At 47.3% G+C, this 27,252-nt stretch overlaps 1 protein-coding gene across 2 annotated transcripts in view; it reads left to right on the top strand.

Moving 5' to 3' along the window:
* cblb (Cbl proto-oncogene B, E3 ubiquitin protein ligase) overlaps positions 1-26,875 on the top strand; it is a 47,855-nt gene extending 20,980 nt beyond the window's left edge. For both annotated transcript variants that reach the window (XM_080483463.1, XM_080483462.1), the window contains exons 7-18: positions 940-1,061; positions 7,417-7,554; positions 7,927-8,014; positions 11,252-11,383; positions 12,544-12,744; positions 14,553-14,732; positions 15,264-15,530; positions 18,281-18,363; positions 20,731-20,835; positions 20,910-20,950; positions 21,050-21,127; positions 26,217-26,875. In XM_080483463.1, coding sequence (XP_080339589.1) covers positions 940-1,061; positions 7,417-7,554; positions 7,927-8,014; positions 11,252-11,383; positions 12,544-12,744; positions 14,553-14,732; positions 15,264-15,530; positions 18,281-18,363; positions 20,731-20,835; positions 20,910-20,950; positions 21,050-21,127; positions 26,217-26,464 — 1,683 coding nt within the window. In that variant the 3' untranslated portion in view covers positions 26,465-26,875. The remainder of the gene's footprint in view (positions 1-939; positions 1,062-7,416; positions 7,555-7,926; positions 8,015-11,251; positions 11,384-12,543; positions 12,745-14,552; positions 14,733-15,263; positions 15,531-18,280; positions 18,364-20,730; positions 20,836-20,909; positions 20,951-21,049; positions 21,128-26,216) is intronic.
* Positions 26,876-27,252: the final 377 nt, after the last annotated feature.

The following is a 27,252-nucleotide window of genomic DNA, read 5'->3' as shown; positions in this document are numbered from 1 at the left end:
CGCCTCTGGCAGTCTGGAGCGATGAAATAGAACCGCAGTAACATATGTAACTTTTGTTTTCACTCAGTGATCAGTGTCCGTGCTCTGAGCTCTGACTGCATTTCGTTTAAAACTGCTTGAGGAAACTGGTTCACATTCACAGGCTGAGCTTCATTTGCTGAGCTCCTCTCAGTCTTGTACACAGTGTCATCAGTGTCATGTACACACAAGTACATTGCACATTCAATTTGCTTTGCAGGTGATCAGTTGACAATAACAGCATGTTTTAGCGATCAAATTGATCGTCCTCACAACATCAACTCTGAAGACATACGTACCACAAAACACTCTTTGAATTTTGACTAATGATGTTTCCATGCACTCAACTTTCAAGTTCTGTATGTCAACATATTCATCCAGTCCGATGGAGCCCTGTCTTTAGCCCCGCCCACTGTGTGCATGTGTGTGGGGAGTTTCTGGAGCCTCACAGACCATTAGACCTGGAAACCACTAAGAAACTGTCACAGTGCCCAAACTGGCTTCCCAAAGTACGGATTGTCTGTTTTTTCCTCATAATTTAGACTAAGTCTACGCTCATGCTTTTCTTTCTTTTTTTAATACTCTCTTTTATTGACTTTTCAGTTTTAGAACAAACAACTGAGAAAAAATAAAAAAATAACAACAAAAGCCCCACCCCAAAAATCACAGAATGCTGTAGTACACATACCTATACAAGAAAGGATGAAGTGGATGTGTATGTGTAAAGATAAAGACGACCGGAGTATTTAACATAAATGAAAGGACAGCAGATAAAGGTGCGTTCTAGTTTCTGAAGGAAGGAGTACCATGGTTTGCATATCCTCCAGCTCAGGCTTTTCTTAATCTGTCTGTCTGAGGAACAGCGTGTGACTACATGTGGTTCCTCGTAACATTCTCTGAAGACTGAGTGGTGTTTTTCAGCCGTGGGGATCAATCCTGAGGAACTGGAACTTCCTGGCAGTGACCCACCCCGGATACATGGCCTTCCTCACCTATGATGAAGTGAAAGCTCGACTGCACAAGTACATCAACAAGCCTGGCAGGTAACGCAGACTTCCTGCACTCAAGGCCTTCGCTGGGGGGAGGGGGGGGTAAACGCAACGCGTGCTGCCATTTACATGTCGTGTGCGTTACATACCATGTGCGTTACGTACCGTGTGCGTTACGTACCTTGTACTTTACGTACCGTGTGCATTGCGTGCCGTACCTCTTCTGTCAGCAGTACTCCTCCTACTCTTCTCTCAGCAGTACTTCTCCTACTCTTCTGTCAGCAGTACACCCACTCTTCTGTCAGTAGTACTCCTCTTACTCTTCTGTCAGTAGTACTCCTCCCACTCTTCTGTCAGTAGTACACCTACTCTTCTGTCAGTAGTACTCCTCTCACTCTTCTGTCAGTGGGACACCTACTCTTCTGTCAATAGTACTCCTACTCTTCTGTCTGTAGTACTCCTCTCACTCTTCTGTCAGCAATACTCCTCCTACTCTTCTTTCAGCAGTACTCCTCCTAGTGTTCTTTCAGCAGTACTCCTCTTACTCTTCTGTCAGCAGTACTCCTCTCACTCTTCTGTCACCAGTACTCCACCTAGTCTTCTGTCAGCAATACTCCTCCTACTCTTCATTCAGCAGTACTCCTCCTAGTATTCTTTCAGCAGTACTCCTCCTACTCTACTGTCAGCAGTACTCTTCCTACTCCACTGCTGGGACAACGACAGAACTTAAGAACGTAGAGCAGTAGATCACTAGTATTGAGGAGGGTCTAACCAGGGACACAGAAACCACTACTGCCCCCTGCTGTGGGAGAAATGAATGGAGTTGAGCTCACTCCTGCAGGAGAGGCTTAAAGGAGCTCCGGTTCGATCCCGCTTCCTGCAGCTTCTTCTTCTTCAACCTGGAGAGGTGGGCAGCAGAGAGGAAGCTGATGACCAGTCTGAAGCTCCCAGGGGGGAGAGTCTCCACCCATCCAGCTGAGATGAGGTCCACAGCTTCCACAGCTCAGGCCAGGAGAACCAGCTGCTCTGGAAGAAGGACTGGCAATGGAGGAGTTCAACCAGGTGTCATCCGCCGAGCTCCAGGGAACCATGGGTTTACCACAGACTCTTCAAAAGGTTCTGGAATACTTTTGGCCATGACCTACATGGAGTCCTCCTGGAGTGCAACAGAACGGGTTCCCTTCTGGTGTGGTTCCAGAGAGCAGTACTGTCCTTGCTGCCAAACAAGAACGAGCTGGCCTGGTTCAAGAACTGGAGGCCAGCTGCTCTGCTTTGTACGGACTAGAAGTACTGTCCAGAGCTTTAATGCTCAGTGTTTGGTGAAGGTTGGGGTGGGGCTGAGCCACCCCCTCCCTGTAGGGCGGGGCATTAGACGGGGCTGAGCCGGCCCCTCCTGTCAGGGGGATGTTCAGGGTTAAAGGTCAGGAGGATGTTAAAAGTCAGGAGGATGTTGGTGTTAAAGGTCAGGAGGATGTTAAAAGTCAGGAGGATGTTGGGGTTAAAGGTCAGAAGGATGTTAAAAGTCAGGAGGATGTTGGTGTTAAAGGTCAGGAGGATGTTAAAAGTCAGGAGGATGTTGGGGTTAAAGGTCAGGATGATGTTGGGGTTAAAGGTCAGGAGGATGTTAAAGGTCGGGGATGTTGGGGTTAAAGGTCAGGAGGATGTTGGGGTTAAAGGTCAGGAGGAAGTTGGGGGTTAAAGGTCAGGGGGATGTTAAAGGTCAGAGGGATGGGGTTAAAGGTCAGGAGGAAGTTGGGGGTTAAAGGTCAGGGGGATGTTAAAGGTCAGGGGGATGTTAGGTCAGGAGGATGTTGGGGTTAAAGGTCAGGAGGATGTTAAAGGTCAGGGGGATGTTAAAGGTCAGGAGGATGTTGGGGTTAAAGGTCAGGAGGATGTTAAAGGTCAGGAGGAAGTTAAAGGTCAGGATGATGTTGGGGTTAAAGGTCAGGAGGATGTTAAAGGTCAGGAGGAAGTTGGGGGTTAAAGGTCAGGAGGATGTTAAAGGTCAGGAGGAAGTTGGGGGTTAAAGGTCAGGAGGATGTTAAAGGTCAGGATGATGTTGGGGTTAAAGGTCAGGAGGAAGTTGGGGGTTAAAGGTCAGGAGGATGTTAAAGGTCAGGATGATGTTGGGGTTAAAGGTCAGGAGGATGTTAAAGGTCAGGAGGAAGTTGGGGGTTAAAGGTCAGGAGGATGTTAAAGGTCAGGAGGAAGTTGGGGGTTAAAGGTCAGGAGGATGTTAAAGATCATGGGGATGTTGGGGTTAAAGGTCAGGAGGAAGTTGGGGGTTTACAGGACACTTGTATGAGAAGGTGACTTCTGCACGAGTGAACTGGGGGAAGAGTGAGGTTCTGTTGTTGAGGGTGGAGGGAGCAGACTGGGGGGGCTGGAATGGAGGAGGGAGGGGTTAAAAGTGTTTCTTCACTAAAGAACTGGGAGGGGGTTCAGGAGAACTCATAGTACCACGGCTGGTATTTCCAGGAAGCTTCGAAGAAGAACCTCTACCAGGCCTGTGTGAAAGTCTCCAACTTCAGCAACTGGCAGAGGTCAGAGTCCAGGTGGACCAGCGTTCCCTGTACCAGCGTCCTGTTCCCTGTACCAGCGTCCTGTTCCCTATACCAGCATCTAGTTCCCTGCACCAGCGTCTTGTTCCCTGTACCAGCGTCCTGTTCCCTGTATCAGCATCTTGTTCCCTGTACCAGCATCTTGTTCCTTGTACCAGCATCCTGTTCTCTGTACCAGCGTTCCCTGTACCAGCGTCCTGTTCCCTGTACCATCATCTTGTTCCCTGTACCAGCATCCTGTTCACTGTACCAGTGTCCTGTTCCCTGTACCAGCATCCTGTTCCCATTACCAGCGTCCTGTTCCCTGTACCAGCATCCCATTGAAAAGCGGACCGCAGACCTCCAGTGGAGGACGGTACATGGTGCTATAGCCATGAACAGATACAGAGAACATTGATCCAGGGGAGAGTGAAGATTGCCTGTTCTGTCCCCAGACTGAAACCCTGGTTCTCTATTTGTGGAGTGTTGCAGGTTAACGCCTCTTTTAGTTATCTTGAGGTTTTTTCAGGTATTTGATGTTAAATTTTTCTTTGAAATGTTCATTTTTGGGCCAATGGTGGCTTGTTCCTCCGGGCTGACCAGGAGGAGCTCCTCCACCCTTCAGTTTTCTCAGCGAGGTCAGAGTGTTGGAGAAAGGAGGTGGAGGAGCTTCTTTGTATAACGACACGTATCAATGCAAACAGCTGTCGTATAGAAAGTTTGACTCTTTTCAACATGTTGCTCTTCAGGTCAACTCTTCCTGTTGGGCAATATGAACAACCATCTCCACACCACCCAAATACAATGCAAACTTCTTTCATGACTTGAGCCACCTGCCGTCTGCTTGATGTATTGATTAGGACTCTGTTGTGGTAATGGTGATTTTAATCTTCACTGTGAGAATCCACAAGATAACATGCTGAGGAACTCCTGGACATCTAGAAAACGTTGGACTTTTCCAGCATGAGACAAAGTCCACACTCAACCAGGGACACATCTTCGACTTGGTTCTTTCCATTTGTGAGGTTGTGGTGAAAGATGTGTGTGTCTCTGACCAGGACCTTGTCTCATTTAAAGTCTCTGTCTCAGCTGACAGCAGGAGAAGGACAACAGAGCTGATCAGAAAAGGTCTCATTGATGAAAAGACACGGCATGTCTTCAGCGAGACATTCTCTAGCATGCAGCTCTGCTGCAGCTTCTATCAAGCACCTTGTAGAGAACCTCAGCTCTAAAGTTAGAACCATCATTGATACCATAGCGCCAGTCAAAGCTAAAGTAGTGTGTGATAGGAGGACAGCTCCGTGGAGGAAGAAGACACTGGTTATGGCCCAGGAAAGACAATCTAAGCTCCACCTTCATTAGGACATGTTTAAAGAAAGGCTTGGCATGTAGAAGCTAGAATTAGAAAGGGCCAGACAATGGTTCTTCTCTGAGGTTCTCAGCAAACGCAGTACTAATGCTGGTACTTTGTTTAGTGTGGTGGACAGACTGAGACAGACAGTCCCTTGCCATCAGGACGTCCTGAACTCTTCTCAGATGCATCTTGGAATGATGTCCCTCCTATTTCACCATCAAATGAGCCCAATCAGACTGAGAGTCAGTGGGTGGAGCTCAGGCATTACGACTGGAACCCCTGAGCCTCCACCCAAAGATGTTTTGTCTAATCTGGCAGATGTTCTCCTGTTAGACTGAGCAGCACTAACCCACATTGTTCTCCAGCTCAAACCCAGAACATGCAGCCTCCACCCTCTCCACCCTCTGCACACAAAATCTTTACACATGTTTTCAACTGTCTAGCTCCAGAGGTACGACACAGAGGACACAGAGTACACAGCTCTCTTCAGACGCTGTTTTTCCTAAAACTCTTCTAAAAGCTCTTTTAAAAAAGAGTAATCTGGATACTTGAGGAATTAGTAACTCCAGGCCCATATCAAAGCTTTCTGAAGTCAGATTATTGAAAAGGTGGTTTTTACACAACTTCCTGCTTTTCCTCCTCAAAACAAGGAGCTGAATGTTTTCCAGTCTGGATTGGGGTCAGAGCACTGAAACACTCTGATTAAAGTGCTGGAGGACGTCTCCATGAGCAGGGACACGTCCACTGTCTCACTTTGACTCTGACTGGGTCTTAGTGCTGCTTTGGACACAGTTGACCACAACATCCTGCTGGACCCACTGGAACAATGGTTGGAACTTCTGGCTCTGCACTCAGTGGCTTTAAATCCTCCTGGCAAGATGGCCGCTATTCTGTGTCAGGAGCTGATTGTGAATGTGAGCAAATCACTAGTGGGGTTCCTCAGGGCTCCATCCTTGGGCCCTTTTATTGAACATCTCCGTGCTCCCTCTGGCTCAGATCATGGAACATTACAACATCTCTTCTCAGAATTACCAGACGACACTCGGCTCTATATATCAGTGTCAGTGAATGACCACGCCCCCTGATACCGGCTGAGGAAATGTAGAAATGAAATGGAGTGATGAGTCAGCACTTTTTACAACTCAACCCAGAGAAAACTGAGCTCATTGTTTTTGGCCCCAAAGAAGAAAGGTTAAAGGTCAGTGCTCATCTTGACTCCAGGTCACTCAGGACATCAAATCAGGCAGAAATCTGGGTGGAGTTCTGGACTCCACCCTGAAATTGAACAGCCACATTAAGACAAGAACCAAACCAGCTTCCTACCATCTGAACAATATTGAAGAATCAAAAGATTTCTGAGCAACAAGGTTCTGAGAAACTTCTTCTGCTTTCATTTTCACTGGAACGGAGTGTTTACACATTACACCACCACACTGAGGGTGGAGCACATTACACCACCACACTGAGGGGGGAGCACATTACACCACACACTGAGGGTGGAGCACATTACACCACCACACTGAGACTGGAGCACACTACACCACCACACTGAGAATGGAGCACACTACACCACCACACTGAGACTGGAGCACATTACACCACCACACTGAGGGTGGAGCACATTACACCACCACACTGAGAATGGAGCACATTACACCACCACACTGAGACTGGAGCACATTACACCACCACACTGAGGGTGGAGCTCATCCCCCCTGCTCCACCCTCTCCACTGGCTGCCTGTGTATCAAAGGACTTCAGAATGGTCCTTCTGCTCTAGAAAGCTTTGACAGGTCTCGGCCTAAATCATCTCAGATTGACTTGTAGAAGATCAAAGCTCCAGACCTCTGAGGTCATCAGGAAGAGGTTGACTCACTGTTCCTACAGTCAGAAGAAACAAGGTGAAGCAGCTTTTAGTTCCTACCTCCTCACCTGTGTAACAAACTTCCTGAACACCTGAAGACTGCTGACACACTCACTTCTTTTAAATCAGGACTTAAAACATTCCTAAAGTAAACTTATATATTACTTAGTAATCTTAATAAATCTCTTACCGTATTTATTATACTTTTCTTCATTATTTATTTTATTGCATTTCTTTCATTTCTTCTATTGATGTATTTCTTTAATTTCTTAAATTTCTTTGTAAAGCTCTGTGAATTGCCTTGTGTTTTGAATGGTGCCCTATAAATACATTGGCCTTGCCTTGCCTTGCCTTGCCTTGCCTGACTAAAGTGATCTGATTGACGTGCAGATTTATCTGCACCAAGAATATCCTCCCATTCAGCCAGTCGATCCCATAATGCTTTGTGATGTGATCACATGGTGCCACGTTCTGATCGCAGCAGAGCTTCGACAGTCACATTTTTCTCTAAATATCAGGAAGCGTCGCGACAGAAGGACATGAACCAGCCCTCTGGACTGCTTGTTTCAACATGATTTATTCATTGGTTTTCATCCTTTCTTCAGCATGTGTGTGTGCATTATGCATGTTTGTCCTCTTTTCCTCTCACAGTTACATCTTCAGGCTGAGTTGCACCCGTTTGGGCCAGTGGGCCATCGGTTATGTGACCAATGACTGCAGCATCCTGCAGACCATCCCTCACAACAAGCCGCTATTCCAGGCCCTCATCGATGGATCCAGGGAGGGTTTGTACGTAAACCATCACTCACTTCCTCCTGTTCTCTGTGTGTAAACACTTCTGATCTACAGGCTGTAGATGTATAACAGTAGACCAGAGCACAGTCTCTGTTTTGAAAGCCCTTTTCCCAAATTAAGTAATGTGATTCTGATTCTGAGATGTTGAGGAGGGGCTGCAGCTGGCTACTCTAATACAAGGGGTGGGGGGTCCTGTTTGAAGCTTCTTTCAGGAAGTTCAGCTCACGCCTTCCTCCAGCTGTCATTATTTGATGGGGGCATCTAAAGTTTTATTACAGAAGGGGAGACAGTTGACCCAGGATTTCAGACTTGCGGTGTGTTTGAAGTTTGTCGATGTGGAAGAAGGCTTTCTGTTCCTTTTGACAGCTACTTGTTCCCGGATGGTCGCAGTTACAACCCCGACCTCACTGGGTTGTGTGAGCCAACACCACATGACCACATCAAAGTGACACAGGTAGGTAACTTAAAGAAGGTAAAAGAAGGATTTGAAATTCTATTTTAGATTGAACAGAAAGTCAATGAACAGAAGCTAATTGTGATGTGATCTCTCCTGCTGGTTCCTCTCAATACTCTCCCTGGAGCATTTTACATCAGACTTTATAAGCAGTTATTGTTTCACACTGATAATAGGTGGTTACAATAGTTTACACTTTGCAAGTAGCAAATGATGGATTAGGTCATCAAATAAAGTCCTTGTCAAGAGCCAGCTGGTTCAGAACCGAGCTGGCTCTTCATTGCTCAAATCCCATTTGACCCTGTTTGATGACTTGTGGTAACAGTCCCTCTATACTCTGGGTTAGTATCTGTAAATAGTGTATAGTCCTGACTTAAAACACTATAATTACCACATTCAGATTTATCCTTCCCCCACTTTGGAAAAAGTGAAATTATTGCTTCCCTCGGGGGGGGGACCAACATAGGGACCAATGAGACCCCATCACCAGTACCAGTGTACCAGTACCAGTCTGAAGGAAACCTGTCTGGACCAATGAGACCCCTATCACCAGTACCAGTACAAGTACTAGTACCAGTCTGAAGGAAACCGGTCTGGACCAATGAGACCCCCATCACCAGTACCAGTACAAGTACCAGTCTGAAGGAAACCTGTCTGGACCAATGAGACCCCCATCACCAGTACCAGTTTGAAGGAAACTTGTCGAGACCAATTAGACCTCCATCACCAGTACCAGTACCAGTCTGAAGGAAACCTGTCTGGACCAATGAGGCCCCCATCACCAGTACCAGTACAAGTACCAGTACCTGTTCGTTGAGCCTACCAGATGAACCAGTTCTTTTCAGAGCTGACGGTCCTGTGCCAGCTGCTCTGCATTCTCCACAGCAACTCCATGTCGTTGGATGTCGCCCGTAATGACGTCGAGCCATCGGGTGCGGGGTTTGCTTCGTGGTCGTCTCCAACCTGCGGCCCTTGGGTCAAACTGGAGAATGGCTTTCGTCGGATGGTCCGGAGGAAGGCGGAGGACATGGCCGAACCAGCGGGTGCGATGTTGTGTAGCCAGGCGTGATGCTCTTGGCTGGCACGTGTGGGCTCGAAGTATTTTGATGGAAACTCGCTGAGTCCACCTGATGTTTTCGATGGTTCTGAGAGCCCTGCTATCAAAGCCACAGATTCTTGCAGCCAGAGTCTTGTTTAAGGGCCAAGTCTCCGAGCCATAAAGCAGGATGGAGAGTACTGCAGAGTTGTAAATCAGGAGCTTCGTCTTGCGTGAGATGGTCTGGTGCTGCCAAAGTGGTTTCCAGAGAGACTGCAGAGCTGATGCAGCCAGGGCTCTTCTGCGGATAATCTCTGGTTTTAGTCCACGTTGTCTGTCACTATGGACCCCAGATACACAAAGTTCTTGACGGGCTCCACGATGTTGTTACCGAGCCGTAGAGTAGGTGGACCCGGTCCATCACCGACATACATGAACTTGGTTTTCGTCCAGCTCACTAGGAGGCCGAGCTTCTCTGCTTCTTCACTGTATATATCCAGAGCGTCTCTCAGCTCTGTGCTGAGCAGAATGGTGTCGTCAGCGTTCTCCAGCTTAGTCAGGTGGTAACTGCCGAAGGACACTCCAGGGACCCGCTCACAGACCCCGAACATCAGATGGTCAATGATGCAATTGAAGAGGTCGGGAGCAGCCACGCAGCCTTGGCGAACGCCACTGGAGACGGGAAACCAGTCAGAGTCTCTGCCGTTAATGCGGACACAGCTCTGTGGATTGCTGTAAAGCAGCTTGAACAGGGCAACGATCTTAGATGGTGCTCCAAGGGTTTGTAGAATACTCCACAGTGAAGCATGGCAGACGGTGTCAAAGGCAGCCTTCAGATCTATGAACCCGATGTAGAGATGTCGGGTCTTTACGGAATTCATAGGTCTTCTCTATCAGCAGACGAACGGTGGAGATGTGGTCTGTTGTGGAGCGGTTGGGCATGAAGCCAGCCTGCTGGGGACGCCGGCTGCTTCTGATGGCTGGGAGAGCATGAGTGAGCAAGATCCTAGTAAAGAGCTTGCCGGGGATGGAAAGAAGGGTAATGCCTCTGTGGTTGCTGCAGACTAGCCTGTCACGTTTCCAGGGTAGGATAACTCCTCTGGTCCAGTCACTGGGAAGCCTCTCTGTCTCCCACACCTGATGGAAAATGTGGGTGGGCCACTCCACAATGCTATCACCGCCTGATTTTAGCATCTCAGCAGTTATTGCACAGTTGCCGGGGGCTTTCCTGTTGTTAAGTTTCTTCAGGGCGGCTCTGACTTCCTCAGGTGTGACAGGGTCTGTGCTGCAGGCGTCACAAGGGGCTGCAGCATTAGCGGCCGTTAGGATGGTGGGATCAGCCGAGGTGGCGTCGTGCTGCAGCTACGAGGCAGTTTGCTTCAGTTGTTATGAATCTTTCACCAGGGCTGTCTTGATGAATACACGGCTCATGTTGTTGTTGGCCAACGGACTCTAGGTGTTTAGCTTCAGCTTGCCAGAACTTCTCCCTATCCTCGGCTATAGCCTCATTTTGCTGGTGGTTCAGTCGCCGATACTCTGATAGGTCGCCTTGGAGCCGGGTCTCATGCCGCCGCTTGATGATGTCAAGAGTTCTCTCCGATAGCCAGGGCTTTTTCGGGGAAGGTCGAGAGCATCCGAGGACATTGTGAGTGGGACTTCCTGGTTGATAAAATGTTAATTAGAATTTTAATACTGGTATCCATGATTCAGCACACGTCACCTGAAAGCTTTTCCTAAAAGTTGACAATTGACAGACACAAATCAAATGACAAGCAGTGTGACATACACACACTGGAAACCACTGCAGAGAAACCGTTTTAAACTCCAGAGTTTCACTGGATGTTAACAAGGACACATGTCGCATGATGAGGAAGATAAACTCTGATCACTTGTCTGACTTCACCACCTGTTGTCTCATCAGACACACCCACTGACTCCATGATCAGGAACTTTATGTGCCGCCATCATTTTGTATTTACAGTAACGGACTCGGATTGGGACACAGCCAGTCTTCTCAAAACGCTTTTGGTCAGTTTTATTTCAGTGCCATTAATCTGCCATCTCAATTACCCAAAGTGGAATTCAGTATGTGGCATATCTCTGCCAGGAAGTGGCTGAAAACCTGAAGAACTCAGCTTTCTACTCTGCATGTTTGTTCCCTGTGTGTTGTTTGACTTGAGCACGTCTCTCTGGCTGAGCAGGAGCAGTATGAGCTGTACTGTGAGATGGGCTCCACCTTTCAACTCTGCAAAATCTGCGCTGAAAACGACAAAGATGTGAAGATTGAGCCCTGCGGTCACCTCATGTGTACTTCCTGTCTGACAGCCTGGCAGGTAATTTTTGGCTTTTTAATATTTGAATGTCTGTGGACACATGAGAGCTGAATACTAGATCAGAAGCCTCACTTTGTCTTGTGTCCTTTATTCTGTCCCAGGAGTCTGCAACCATTATGTCCTTTATTCAAGAGACATTTCTAACCACTTTCCAACAAATGGACTTATTCTGGAATCACAACAAATATTTAACCTTCTAACTGAAGAGAATGCATCCCTTAAAATATTTTTTGCTTTACAAAATCAAAACCACATGAGCAAAATTACTGAGAACAATAGAGAACATCTGAATGCTATTCGGGGTGTTTTTATCCAACCGAGACTCTGAGATGATCATCACTCAGTAATCCAGCCTATGTGAAGTAATCCACAGCCATACCTCGTCCACTTTGTTCAGCGACTGGCTGTGAAGAGACCTGGGACATTTAAATGGAAGGGGTAAGCTTTTAGCCTAGCCCCCTTCCCCCGCTTTTGTTTTCTACCTCGCTGTCGTCTGGTGCTTCAGTGGTGGGAGGATGAAGTTTGATCCCTCAGGGATTCACTGACTCTCCGGGGGTATAAAGTGGCAGTTTTACTTTGAGTTGCAGCTGATATTGCCAGTGAATGCTACTAGCTCAGCTGTTCTGTGCCATCAGGACAGCATTCGGACAAAGACAGAAGAAAAGAATAAAACGCTGCCAGACCTCCAGGAGCTGAGAGCTGAGAGCTGCAGCGTCCTTCTGTGCCGCCATCTTACCAGACCGCATTGAAAGAATTGAACCGCGCTGCTTTCAGTCATTACTTTGTAGTGTTGTTCACATTCATGTGTCTCTGATAAAACACATTTGATCAGTTTCAACTGTGCTGTACATTTGAATGGCACTCTATTTAACTTTTATTTATATGTAGTTAAGATCATCAACAAAGGATGTCTACATACAATTAAAACAAATCAAAATCTGGTCATTAACAGAACAGAACTGAAGAGCTCCGGCAGCAGGAAGTCAGTGAGTCAGGAAGCAGATTCAATATAGGATGCAGAGCTCTGTACAGCTTCAAGATTAGAGTTAAGATGTGTGTGTGGTGTGTCAGCGTCACACTCACTGTGGGTGGTTGAAGGGACATCCTCAAGTGTGCGCATGTGTATGTGCTCCAGTGTAACTGTCCTTGCATCCACTCAGGAGTCGGACGGTCAGGGCTGCCCCTTCTGTCGCTGTGAGATTAAAGGCACTGAGCCCATCATCGTAGATCCTTTCCACCCTCGAAATGAAGGCACCAGGTGCTTCTTCCTGGACAAACACAGCTGCCACCTGCTGGACCTGGACGAGGACGAGGACCGCGAGGACTGCCTGGTGATGAGTGGCTTAGTCGGCATCCGAAAGGTAACACTTGTAACATAAAGCTGATATTTAAGATGTGCGAGTTAAAAAGCCTCAGTTGATCTGATTAGTTTTCATATCAGGACAGTGGAGCAGTGGTTAGAGGGTGTGGGCCTTTCTGTGTGTGTGTGTGTGTGTGTGTGTGTGTGTGTGTGTGTGTGTGTGTGTGTGTGTGTGTGTGTGTGTGTGTGTGTGTGTGTGTGTGTGTGTGTGTGTGTGTGTGTGTGTGTGTGTGTGTGTGTGTGTGTGTGTGTGTGTGTGTGTGTGTGTGTGTGTGTGTGTGTGTGTGTGTGTGTGTGTGTGTGTGTGTGTGTGTCTGTCTCCCCCCCCCTCTCGGGACACCTGCCCTCTCCCCCAGTCCAGGTGTACCTGTCCTCACCTTTCCAGGTGTACCTGGGCTCACCTGTCCAGGGGAAAGCTGACCCCACTGGGTGAGCCTGAATTGGCTCCATTAACCCTGAACAGGATAAGTGATAGTGAAGATGGATGGATATCTGGACGCTCTAAACACTTTATTGTGATGACTTTAATAATGAAGTCCTCACTTTCTAACACCAAATGCATCAAAGTTATGTTTGAATAAATCAGCAAGTTTAAAGAAAAAATCTGAAGTATTTCAACTTTACTTTTCTATTATCAGTTGTCCCACCCAGTGGCGTTTGCAGATGTAAATACTTGGTGGGGCAAGATTTTATTTCAGTTCTAGTGGCTCCACTGAATTACAAAGCAAAGTAGTGGCACAACTTTTTAGCCACAACATTATGACAACCATATAGGCGCTGATCCCGTGAAAATGTTAATCTATAAAAAATCCCTTCGCAAAACCCGAAATGCCTCCTATTCCTCCTTAATAGAAGAAAAAAAGAACAATCCTAGATTTCTCTTCAGTACTATAGCCAGGCTGACCAAAAGTCACAGCTCTGTACAACCTCATATCCCTTTAACTTTGAGCAGTAATGACTTCATAAACTTCTTTAATGACAAAATTCTAACTATTAGGGATAAAATTAAAGTCTCACTGCTCAAAGCAGTCGCAGATCGATCAACCACATCTTCAGAAATGTCAGTGGAGCTAGATTTCCAGTTATCCAGCTTCCACCCTGTAGAAGTCCTTGAGTTCTCCTCAATCGTGGCTTCATCTAAACCAACAACTTGCCTGCTAGATCCAATCCCCACTAAACTGTTTAAAGATGTTTTGCCTGTGATTAGTACATCAATACTAGATCAGATAAACACATCTTTAATTACAGGTTATGTACCACAAGCCTTTAAGGTTGCTGTTGTTAAACCTCTTCTTAAAAAACATAACCTTGACCCAGGTGACTTAGCAAGTTACAGGCCAATATCCAACCTTCCTTTATTTCTAAAATCCTACAGGAAGTAGTTTCAGTCACTAAGTATCAATATCCAACCTTGCCTTTATTTCTAAAGTCCTAGAAAAATACACACTGCATGGTGAGAGAGGGGAGAGCTACACTAATGAGGAGAAAACAACCTGAACCAGCCAGAGCAGACCAACAACCAGGAAATAAAATCCTCACACACTAATTATGTGCAATTTGGGAAGAAGTTTTATTGACAGACAAGAAAATATTGTAGATGATCTTAAAGTATTAATAACATACTTTGCCTGCAGTCCTTTCTGATGACACCAGGTGGCGCTCAGCCCCACCTGCCCCTAATGACAAGTCGCCCCTGCTCCCTCCCGATTATGAAAATGTACTTCAGCTGATGAAATCTTAATGAGCTAATGATGGCGTCTTCCTTTAAAGCGAAAGCTGTACCTGCTAATTTCCTGTTTCTGCTTGCAGCGCTGTGCCGAGCACCAGAACTCGCCGCTGGGTTCTCCCAGCTCCTCACCTGTGAGCCAGCACAGGAAGGCCTATGGAGGAGACTCCAACCCCGGCCCAGCCCAGCTCCTCGGCCTCCCCCCTGTCCCCCCCAGACGAGACCTCATCCACAAAGGCGCCAGCCCCACCGGCTCTCCCAGGGTCAGTCCCTCCACTGTCACTGCTTCCCGTAGTGCTGGGCTTTTCACAAACACCTCCAGAGGTCAGAAGTCAGGCTGGTTGGAGTTGATAGAAAGACAACAGGAACTCAGAGAACCTGGTTCCAACCTTCAGGAGGCAGAAGAGCCCCTAGAGTTGGTGAATACCAGACTGGGTCCCCCTGCAGGACCCTGAGTCTCACACAGGACCACCAGGACTGGACCCAGCCTGAGGGGTCCACCAGGACCAGACCAGAGGAGGCCTGAGGAGTCCATCCTTCTTGGTGTCAGCTGGTGTGATGGTCTGGAGGATGGTCTTCTCCTGAGGCCCAGCTGAGCAGGCTGGAACATGACCACAGTGCAGCATGTTGTCATGGAGACTCCCAGGACCCAGGAGGTCCAGCCTGGTACTGACAGGCAGGACCTGCAGTGATTTAAAATCAGAGTTGTAACTTTCTGCATTCGTGACACTTTCTTTGTTCCTCACTTCAAATGATCTTGTGGGTATTTAAAGCTGCTTCCTTTCTGTCTCCAGTCTTCTCCAGGCTCGTCCAGGAAGCAGGACAAACCCCTCCCAGCCCCGCCCCCTCCACAGAGGGACCCCCTTCCCCCTCTCCCTCCTGAGCGCCCCCCTCCAGTCCCCCCTGAAACAACATACTCTTGGCGGCTCTCTCCCCCTGCAACGCCCCCCGATGCTCGGCGGCCTGAACACGTCCCGTCCCCAGAGAACCCTCACCTCAGCAGGCCATCTGGCGGTCTGCTGGGGGGGGCGGAGTGGGTGGGGGACACCGACTGCTCCAAGGTATCGGCACATCACGTTGTGTTTCGTTTCACACACACACACGCACGCACGCACGCACGCACGCACGCGTGCTCCTGTTTGATCAGGAGCTTGGTCACCTTTACGTCTTTTCCACCAAACAGAACCAGGTTCTAGTTCAGGTTTTACTTCAGGTTCTAGTTCAGCTTCTAGTTCAGTTCTTTATCAGCAGCTTCAAAGAACCGGCTCTTTTTCCAGCGTTAACGGAGCCAGAGAGAGCCACGTCATTACGTTACTGGTTCCACCAACGTAGCGCCAGCAGGATCCAGGAACCAGGAGACGGACTGTAACAGTGGTTTGGTCCGGGTCGCTCCATCTAGTCTGACCTGAACCTCATGAAAACATTGAGGCTCCTCGTCGCTCTGTTGCTGGTTTTTCACGTCTGTCTTGTTTTAGTCCGGAGCCCCGGAGTGGACATAGAAAATAATAATAATAATAGTAATAGTAATAGTAATAATTAGGGATGTCGCGATCCGATCGGTAGATATCCGATCGGGGCTGATATTAGTGATTTGTGAGTGATTGGGGATCGGCAAATCCAGCCGATCTAAAAAAAAAAAAAAAAAGGTCCGCAACGTCCCCTAATAACCACAATAATCAGGGACTAGAAGCTCCGGTCGAGCTGCAGAAGGCCATAGACCTATAAAACTAGAGTTATATATAGTGGTTTATGTGCAGAAGTCTACTTCTAAATTTCTGTGTGGTCTGTCTTCTTCTGCGTTTTTATTGTGTTTGGTGAGTCACAGCGCCCCTAAAGGCCTGGCATGTGTACTACATGCCCTGAAGCCTTGTGTTGAGCCGTGTTCATAGTGAGGTGTGGACGGTTTTTTGGGAGAAGGCCAGGGAGGACAAAGATCGTTTTTTCGTCGTGTGGATGTTCCTCAGTTTACAACAACAACTAAAGAGAAAGAGAAGAATTTTGATTCAATAAGTGAGTTTTACAATAATTTCTATCTAAACAAAGCTTCTGCCAATAGTGCTTTTAGCTTCAGACGTCTTAGTTGCTCCAAAAATAGACTATTGAGTATCTTTGCAATATCAATGTGAGTATCGGATCGGGAAAGTATCAGTATTGGCCGATACTCAATTCTGAAAAATCAGACCGGTATCGGGGGCAAAAAAGTGTGATCAGGACATCCCTAGTAATAATAATAATAGTAATAATAATAACGTGAATGAGCTTGGGGCAATCTAGGAGGACGACCGGTCGGCCCCGAGGAAATTCTGGCAAACCGTCCGGCGCCTCAGGAGGGGGAAGCAGTTTTTCATCAACACTGTTTACAGTGGAGGGGGGGGGGCTGTTGACCTCAACTGGAGATGTCATCGGGCGGTGCAAGGAATACTTCGAGGACCGCCTCAATCCCACCATCAGGTCTTCCGCTGAAGAAGCAGAGGCTGGGTTCTCAGGTAGACTCGTCCACTACCCAAGCTGAAGTCACCGAGGTAGTTGCTAAGCTCCTCGGTGACAAGGCACCGGGAGTGGATGAGATTCGCCCTGAGTTCCTTAAGTCTCTGGATGTGCAGGGACTGTCCTGGCTGACACGTCTCTGCAACATTGCGTGGCGGTCAGAGACAGTGCCTCTGGACTCCACTTCCACATCCACTCCACATCCAGAGGAGCCAGCTGAGGTGGCTCGGGCATCTGTTTGGGATGCCCCCCCGGACGCCTCCCTAGGGAGGTGTTCCGGGCATGTCCCTCCGGTAGGAGGCCTCAGGGCAGACCTAGGACACGCTGGAGAGACTATGTCTCTCGGCTGGCCTTGGAACGCCTTCGGGTCCCACCGGAAGAGCTGGAGGAAGTGTCTGGGGCGAGGGAAGTCTGGACATCCTTGCTTAGACTGCTGAGACTGCTGCCTCCGCGACCCGGCCCTGGGTAAGAGGTGGACAATGGATGGATGGATGGATGGATAGAGCTTAGAACCATGGCTCCACCATCACCTTTAAATTATCTCCTTCCCCCGTATTATCAACTTCAGGGAACAGCTTATCTTGTTCCCTCGTATCATTAACTTGAACGAATGACTTCTGATCTCCTTCCCACATGTTGTTATTATTTCTTCTCTATAACCACTCCGGGGCCCCGTGTTCGCTGTAGATTTCAAAATGGCGGTTCAGCGTCTCTTCTGCCTCGTAAGTAGAGATAGCTCCGCCCCCAGCTGATGAGGCGTCAGGCCCCGCTCTGGCCTCGCTCTGGCCTCGCTCTGGCCAGCTTACCACCCGTTTAGCCCCTGATAGGCTAGGGCTTTGGAGGTGGAAAGACAAAGAACTGGTGCTCAATCTGGCCCTGGCCCCGAACTTGCACCTTGTTCTTTCTGGTGGAAAAGCCTAGCTGGTGGCTCCTGGAGTTTCCACTCTGTATTTATACCCCATCAGTTAGAAACATAGAACTTGGAACCACCTGAGGAGTTTTCCCTCGTCCTCCTTCATCAAACTGCTTCTTTCTGGGTTTTTTACATTCAATGTTTCGAATCTCTACTATCACACTGCAGCTGAGACTCATGTCTCTTTTTGTCAATTCTTTTTCTCATCCATTTCCTGGTGTGTGTGTGTGTGTGTGTGTGTGTGTGTGTGTGTGTGTGTGTGTGTGTGTGTGTGTGTGTGTGTGTGTGTGTGTGTGTGTGTGTGTGTGTGTGTGTGTGTGTGTGTGTGTGTGTGTGTGTGTGTGTGTGTGTGTGTGTGTGTGTGTGTGTGTGTGTGTGTGTGTGTGTGTGTGTGTGTGTGTGTGCGTATAGCCTCTCTGTAATGGTGTGTCTGATGACTATGACATCCTTCCTTCTCGACAATCCTCCCAGCAGTCACCTGCCACAAGCCACAAGTGAGTATTACACACGCACGCACGCACGCACGCACGCACGCACGCACGCACGCACACGTGTGTCAAGAGACCGTAAAACTAAAGCTGTGAAACTGTAACAGCTGCTGTGCATTTACTACAGGTGTGTGTACACATCAGATAGTGTGTGTAAGTGTGTGTGGACATAAAGACAACCACAACTTTCCCGGTGAATGAAAATATTCAGAATTGTCCAAAAGGTAACATTTCCCAACAATGTAGAGAAAGGAGGAAGTTGGTTTTCACTAACAATGAATCTCAAACCGAGCACCACAACTGATGACTCATCATTACTGGCAGGACAAAGCTCCAAAGCTGCTTCTGTGGCTGGACAAAGCGAACATCATTAAAGGTCCTTAAGATCCATCAAGGCAAAAAGAAATGCCTTAGCAAGCTCAGCAAGAGACCTCGTATTGACCAGTACCTCCTAAGAAGTAGGCCAACTCAGTCAAGTGAAGCCTGGAGGCAGGAGATCCCCCACTACGGGTATCAGTACTTCTGTTGAAGCTCTGCCTCACATAGATTTTCCATAGGATTCTCCAACCCAGAGCCCAGACAGTCACAATCAACACCAACGTCCATCCTGGAGCCCAGTCAGTCACAATCAACACCTGTCTCCTACCCAGATCTGCCACCAGCAACAGAGAGGAAGATGGAGGGAAGGAAACCTCAGATCCTGTGGCCCAAATCCAACCAGAAGAGGGAATGGAAGACCATTGACTCAGATCTTGTCCTCTTGCTAGAACAACAGAAGGGTCCTGTTGAAAGAAAACTGGATAACTCACACTTCCGGCTGAGTGAACGCTGGCGGACCTGTCTGCCTCTGCTCGCCGGTAACTTCTAACTTTGAACTCTTAGACACGTTTTATGTCTCCACCAGACTCTCAATTGCAATCAGTCTGGATAATTTTATGATCTGCCTGCACTGCCATCCGAGTGAGTTTCTTTTGACGAGCACCGGCTCGCTGGGCGTTTTACCTGGACGCCGACACCAACCGAGGCCTCGTCCACAATGTGGGCCAGCAGGACTTACATCTGGTCGGTATGCGTCTGGCTCTTCCTGCTGCCTGGGACCGGTGTCCTACAGTACACGGCTGCCAGGCTGCTCCAACTGAGCTGAGCTTGGACCTCCGCCTCCACCCAGACATCATCTTCCAGCCGGACCTAAGGCATCGACTCCAGCCCTAAAGCACCAGAGCCAGACCTAAAGCATCGACTCCAGCCCGGACCTGGTCTGATGTTGTGCGTAACAAAGGCGAGAGGAGCTCCTCCACCCTTCAGTTTTCTTGACCATCTCACAGAACAGTGGACCAGCTCTTCACCCTCTCTCAGAACAACAGACCAGCTCTTCATCCTCTCACAGAACAATGGACCAGCCCTTCACCCTCTCACAGAACAGTCCAGCTCTTCACGCTCTCACAGACCAGCTCTTCACCCTCTCTCAGAACAACAGACCAGCTCTTCATCCTCTCACAGAACAATGGACCAGCACTTCACCCTCTCACAGATTACAGAGGGGTCATGGGAGTTTGCCAATCCAGTCTCCATGTTTTGTGGACTTGGAAAAAGGTCTACGACCCCAAGATTTCTTGTGGGAGGAGCTCAGGGATTGTGCTAGGAGCTTAGGGAGTGTGGCGCACCGCTGCTGCAGGTAATCCAATCTTTGTCCTACCGGTGTGAGAGCTGTGACTCAGCGGGCGTCACTCTTGGTGACAGAGTGATGGAGTGACAGAGTGAGGATCTCAGTCATCAGTGGAGCCGCTGCTCCTCCACATTGAGACGAGGTTCATCTGATTAGTACGCCCCCTGGTGGCCTCCCTTTAGGGGTCTACCAGGCACATCCAGCTGGGAGGAGGACCGAGGTGGGCCCAGGACTCTGGACAGATCATATCTCTGGTTTGGTCTGAGAGGAGGACCGAGAGGGGCCCAGGACTCTGGACATATCATATCTCTGGTTTGTTCTGAGAGGAGGACCGAGGTGGGCCTAGGACTCTGGACAGATCATATCTCTGGTTTGGTCTGGGAGGAGGACCGAGGTGGGCCCAGGACTCTGGTCTGGTCTGGGACAGACTCAAGGTCCCTCCAGAGGAGCTGGACTTCTCTGCTCTCTGTACTGTCACCATGACCCCAAACCCATACAGATTAGAGGGAAAGGAAATGGCTGCAGAACCGTGTCAGTGCTTCAATTCCTTCCTTTGTGAAGGATATCTGCAGCTTCAGACCCTCTGATTGTGGTATTTATTTCACTCTGAATCCATCTTTTGGACATTTAAAACATTTATAGAGAAACTCAGCCACCTTGTGTTTGTCACTGCAGCTCTAAATACAGACCCACATCCTCCTCCACAGACTGTCCAGCCTTCCTGTAGCAGAGCGACTGGAGGACTGTCAGCCTCTGGAGGAGGACTATCACGGCCCTTCATCCAGCCAGGCCTCCAGCTCTGTGCCCAGCAGGTATTGACGCCCGTCTCTTTCTCTCACAAATTGTCTTTCCACGGCGCTGATATAAGATTTGCACTCTAATGCAGACACATGGCAGAGGTGGTGGAGAAGAAGCCCACCGAGCCAGGTGAGCCTGCTAATCCATACCTGAACTATTTGGACACTTCCTGTTTGAATGAAAGTGTCCTGTTACAGCAGCTCTTCCTCTGCTTGTCTTCCCCTCAAGAGCCGTCCAGACCAGTCTCCAGAGTCGTCTGCTCCAACAACACGCCTTCAGATTACGGCATCCTCCTGCCACTCCAAGGTACCCACCCTCTGTCTAACCTGCCAGGTTGCACCTCAATACAACTCAACTTTATTTATATAGCGCTAAATACCCCAGTCATTTCAGGGCTTTACGGGAAAAAAATAAAATAAATTCACCATGAGCAAGCATAAGAATGTGGAAAGGAAAAACTCCTGGTTTTATTGGAAGAAACCTGCAGAACCAGACTCGGAGGAGGAGACTTCCTGCTATTCCAGTTGGGGTGAGAGGACAGAAGGAGAGAAAAGGAGGACAGGCAGAAAAGACTGAGGCCCCGGCCACACGAGCCAAGCCAATCTATTTTCTCACTGGTGTTCTCATCCACACGTCACTCTGAACACAGTTTAACAAGATTAACATGTAGTACATATGCCAGTCCTTTAGGGGTGCTGTGACTCCCCAAATACACCAAAAACACAGAAGAAGACATAGAGCACATAGAAATGTAGAAGTAGACTCCTGCTCATTGACTTTATATCTCTTGAGTTCTATAGGTCTATGCTCCTGCTCCTCTTGCTGCTCGTGTCAGTGGCTTCTGCAGCGCCACCTGGAGCATGTAGTCCGCCATTATTGTGGTTATTAGATGAAATCACAGACATCGAATATGATCCTACACACACCCCCACCCCCACCTAACAGAACAAACAGAGGGAGACCACTGAGTCGTTCCGTATGGCTTTGCTACTTAAAAAAAAAAAGCAGAGGTCCTGTTTAACATAGTTGTATTTATACCTTCATCCTTTTCTCATGCAATCACCGTTGAAATGTATCTGCCCCATTTCTGTTCATATTTGTGATCCTGTAAGACATATTTTCATAAGCATCAACCTTTGCCAGTTCAGCAGTCCGTTCATCAAATGGGGGAGTTCCTGGGGATTTTCAGTGTCTGAGCAGAATCTGTCTTCCAATCATGATCACAATCTGTGTCCAGTCCTTCAGTGTTAGGCCAGTTCAACAATACCTTCCAGTGTCCAAGAACGTACAATGAGGACAGAAATCAAAGTGTACCCCAATACATGTACAATATAATTATGTATCCTCATCCAGAACAATTGCATTTGTGGACAAGACCACAGCACATGAATTAAAGTACCGTCACAGTGTTTACATTTCCAACATAATGTTGAATCTAACAACCCCATTCTATATAATCTACTTGGTGTCCAATAAAAGTGGTGTAATATTTTGAACTGCATCAGTCTCGCTCTCAGGTCTCTGGATAGAGTACCACCATTAGCACATATGTTTGCCCAATCCTGGTCATCAAAAGAAATCCCTAAATCTTATTCCCATACCCATTTCAGAGAGGCCATGCTTTTATTCTCACTGAGGCTGAGCAGCAGCTTGTAATATTTAGAAGACCCCCCCCCCCCCAAATATCTTACAAATTGCTTATACTGGATCTGCAGTCTGTAGAGGCTGACAATGTGAACTAAAAACTCCCTTCAAAGCACAACGAATCTGAAAATATCTGCACATGTGGTTTCTGCCCAGCCCATATTGTTGTTATAGATCCTTCAATGATTTAATTATATTCCCACTGTACAGGTCCTCTATAGTGCCAATCCCTTTATCCAACCATTCTGTCCACAAGATGGGAACTTTATTAAGACAAACTTTCGGATTCAGCCAAATACTCCATGTACAATTTAAATAAGGGTCAACATCTACTATCTTCAAAATTTTTCTCCACATCCCCTGAAGATGTGATATGATTGCGTGAAATTAGTCCCCCTTCCTAACTTTGCTTGATAAAGTTTATTCGGCCCCCTCTTTCTACACGCTGGTGAAGTTTCCCAAGAAGCATCCGTGGGCGCTTACCATTCCAAAGGAAATCTTTGCAAATAATCTCAAATTTCTTGAAATAACTCGAAGGAATCTGTTAGGGGAGAGAATGCAGCAGATAGTTGAGTTTCGGAATTGAATTCATTTTAAATGCATTGACCTTGCCCCAGAGAGATGAGGATCATGACGACCAACGTTTTACATCCACAGAGATTTTATCCATCAGTGGGTTAAAGTTCACTTTAATGAGATCATCCAGATGAGGAGGAAACAGAAAGCAGAGATATTGTAAACCCTGCTAAGGCCAGAGAAAATTGCCCTCCTGAAACAATGCTGTGGAACAAAACTCTGTCACTGGCAGGGCCTCTGATTTTTGTTAACTGTATATCATGAACATTTGGAAAATGAATTATTCATATTAAGCACTCAAGGAATCGATACCCGAGGATCAGATACAAACGGCAAAATGTCATCTGCGAATAACATCAATTTATGAATAGATCCCTCGATGTCAATTCCGGAAAAGTTCTCATCCTGTGGGATCGCTGCTGCTAATGGTTCTAATGCTAAGCAGAACAAACACGGGCTGAGTGGTGAGCCTTGGCGGGTTCCCCTGCTTAATCTAAAGGAAAGAGAAATGTACCCCTTTGTTTGAACCCCGGCCTCTGGTTGATAGTATAATAATTGTATCCACCTGATAAATATCCTACCAAATCCCAAAATGTCCAATAATTTAAACAGATACCCCCACTGGACCCCATCAAAAGCTTTTTCTGCATTGAGCGAAATAGCCTGAAACTGCCCACATAACATCAATAAACCTTCTTATATTGTCTGTTGAGTTTCGTTTATTAATGAACCCCACCTGGTCTCTATGTGTTAAAGAGGTGATAACTTTGTCCAGTCGGTTGGAAATTTTTTTTAACAATATCTTGGCGTCCAGAGATAAAAGATAAATAATTCTTGCTCTCATATGGGTCTTTGACTTTTTTCACAATTAGTGTAATCAGAGCTTGAGATGCCGTTTGAGGTAGTTCCCCTCTGTCAAATGATTCCATGTTCATATCATATAGTAGATGAGCCAACTCAGTCACAAAGCATTTAGAAAATTGTGCCGTATACCCATCAGGGCCTAGAGCTTTACGGCAATATAAGAGTTGATATGACTCCTCAACACGTCCCTGAATTCACTTTCTTGCCGTAAAGAAGAATTGAACCTCCATCTTGGCATTCGATTCTTCTCAATAACAGGAAGCAACTCCAGCACTACTGGGGCATGATCTGATATTAGAATACCTACAACTGAGCATGTAATGACCCACTTCAAAAGGGGCTTGGAAATCTATACGAGAGAAGGTTCTATGAGGAGCAGAAAAGAATGTGTAATCTCTGTTGGTTGGGTTGAAGGTTCTCCACACGCCAATTAATTCCAAACTCTCACACATACTCTTTACTGTCTGTGCAGCTTTCTACACCTCGCTAAGCTACTTCGGTCCAGAATTGACTCCATCACCAAGTTAAAATCTTCTCCAATTACAATTTGACAATTTCCCATTTGTTAAATTTTAGCCTCCAGCTCTCCAGGGAATTCTGGCTCATCCCCATTTGTAACTGCCAAAGCTTTCTTCATGTCAATGAAAACAAAACAGAGCTCTTTCACTTGCTGGCAGAAGAGCTCACAGGCACTGAATTTCAAGGCAAAGAGGTGTACAGCACTCATGGGAACCGGGTACTATCAACACCTCGGAGAGATGACAAAAGTCAGATGAGGAAGCGTATACACGATTAGTACTGCATCTGTGGGATGCTGCACATGAAGGACATGAGAAAATGATGGTGAGGACATCCAAAACTGTCGAAACTGCACAGCATTCAAGTTAGTGAGGTGTGGATATCATTTGGAGTAGGGAAACACCACAGATACATTGCATCACATGATATTGCTGCTACCCTTGGCCCATCCAAAGCACCAGCATTGGCAATGTTTCATGCATTCACAGGGAGTGATAACACATCCTTCATTGCTGGCAAAGGCAAAAGGACAGCGTGGGGCACTGGGCCTGTATTCCCAGATGTCACTGATGCATTCCTGTTACTTGCTGATGCTCCATCAGCAAGTAACAGAACACATGGACTGTCCAAGGTGAATGAGGCAAGGCAGCATCTCTTTGCAAGACGATCCAGAGCTTGTTTTAAGGGCGACTTACCAAGGAGGGCTTTGGGGCCAAGTACTGCAAAATTAGCCCATGCTACCAAGTCCTACAGATTGGGGATGGGACAAGAGTGATGGATCATGGCGACCAAAGTGGACCACCACTGGCCAAGCTCAAGATGTATGCTATGAACCGATTTATTGCAACTGCAGAAAGGCATGCAGGGGTTTGTGCAGGCGCCACAAGGCCGGCCTCCAGTGCACTGCTCTTTGCCGTTGTGAAGGCAGCTGTTATCAAGAGTGAGTAAACATCTGTATATTAAATGATACGTCTTCTTAGATTAGAGTCTTTTGTTTCTTTTGTTGCATCCGCTGGCTTCGTTGACCTCAGAACTATACATTTGGACACCAAAATCATGATTCTACAATGTATAGTTCCAAAGTTTTATGTATTTCAGTAAATTGGTGGCCATTTTGGAGAAAACAAATGTCCATAATGACCACCAGGGGAGGCTGCCGACATGGATCCACACCCCAAAATAATCCGCAGGGTTCATGCCATCTATGTGCCAAGTTTCATGGTTTTAACCCAGTGCACGGTTTTTGCTTCACTGCCCTACTAGTCCACGCTGGTCTCTGTCTGGAAGAGGCTTCTGTTGTCAGGAAGGGATTTCTCTTTCCTTTAGCAGAGGTCTGAGGCGCTGCAGCTCCAAGAAGCTTTCAATACATCATATGAAAGTAACATTTGTGAAAGACCATCTTTGTTGCACTTGTAACTGAGGTTGATGAGGATTTATATCTCTGTGTTCAAGGTGACAGATTGAAAATATAACAATGATGCAATCACTTGTAAAATAAAATGTGTCACATCGTCCTTACTCCACCCAGGGATTCATTTCAGCTGATAAATGCTGAGTTTCCTGCCTCTACTTACTACTTTGTTTTAAAAACTTGCACATTCACTTACTTTAACACAAAGATGTTTTCTTCATTTTGAAAATTGACTGTAAAGGTTGGAACCGTCTTCCTGCTCTCTGGCATCGAAATATAGACCTGAGAAGAAATAAGTAAATGTATAAAAACGCCTGTGCTCACCTGGTTGTTCCACTCTCTCTCTCTCTCCCTCCCTCTCTCCCTCCCCGCCCCCGTCAGTGTCCATGGACCTGGACATACCAGCCAGACCACCCAAACCGTTGCCCAGGAAGCCGCTGGGCGTCTCGCTGGCGTCGCCCCACAGTCTGGACTCTGACAACAAAGATGCAAAGATCGCCAAGCTGATGGGAGAAGGTTACTCTTTCGAGGATGTGAAGCGTGCGCTGATGATCGCCCAGTACAAGATGGACGTCGCTCGAAACATCCTGCAGGAGTTTGCCTCTGCGGCCCCAAGACTGAACTTCTGAAGTCATCAGACAGGGGGCGCTCAGCCCAGACTGGGCGTCTCATAAGGGCTTGTTCACTTCTTCAGCCATGGACAGAGATGGACACTCTGTGTGTGTGTGTGTGTGTGTGTGTGTGTGTGTGTGTGTGTGTGTGTGTGTGTGTGTGTGTGTGTGTGTGTGTGTGTGTGTGTGTGTGTGTGTGTGTGTGTGTGTGTGTGTTGTTCTGGCCTCTGGAGGATAAATGATCCAGGATCAGCTCAGTGGGTTTGCAGCCTGGAGGAACTAGAGACCCCTGCACCCTTGGACCCCCATGAATGTGTCTAGTGGGCGGGGCCAATAAAACCCCAGAGTGATTAATTACAGCTCAACTCCATGTTTTACTTTCCGTTGCTGCATCAAGGTGAAAACAGTTCACATTCAAGTTTTTACCTGAAAGAAAATAAAAAGATAAATAATAATAACAAAAGTCCTTTTCTCCATGACGCTCCTGCCGGAGGACCACGTCCTGCTTGTTTTCATCCTTTCACCCTGGGTGTGTCTGACGCTCGGAATACTTTGTCAATCAATCAATCAACTTTATTGTCATTGCAACAAGGACAACAAAATTTGAACAACAGAAGATGTGAAATAATTCTTATCCTCTCAAGACAGTTATACTCTGCATAACCCTGCCAGGATCCATTAACCAGGAATAGGGTTTTTGTGACCGGAGCTCTAGACAGTTTCAGGCAGATCTTTGGGATTTGCGAGCATTGGTGGATCATAATGACGGTTATAACTATCTACTGACCGTTATAGATGTGTTTTCA

This window comes from Lipophrys pholis, assembly GCF_963383615.2.
Source record: "Lipophrys pholis genome assembly, chromosome: 16".
NCBI classification, from domain to species: Eukaryota; Metazoa; Chordata; class Actinopteri; order Blenniiformes; family Blenniidae; genus Lipophrys; species Lipophrys pholis.
Note: the sequence above shows the minus strand (reverse complement) of the source record. Positions and strands in the feature narration are given on the sequence as shown.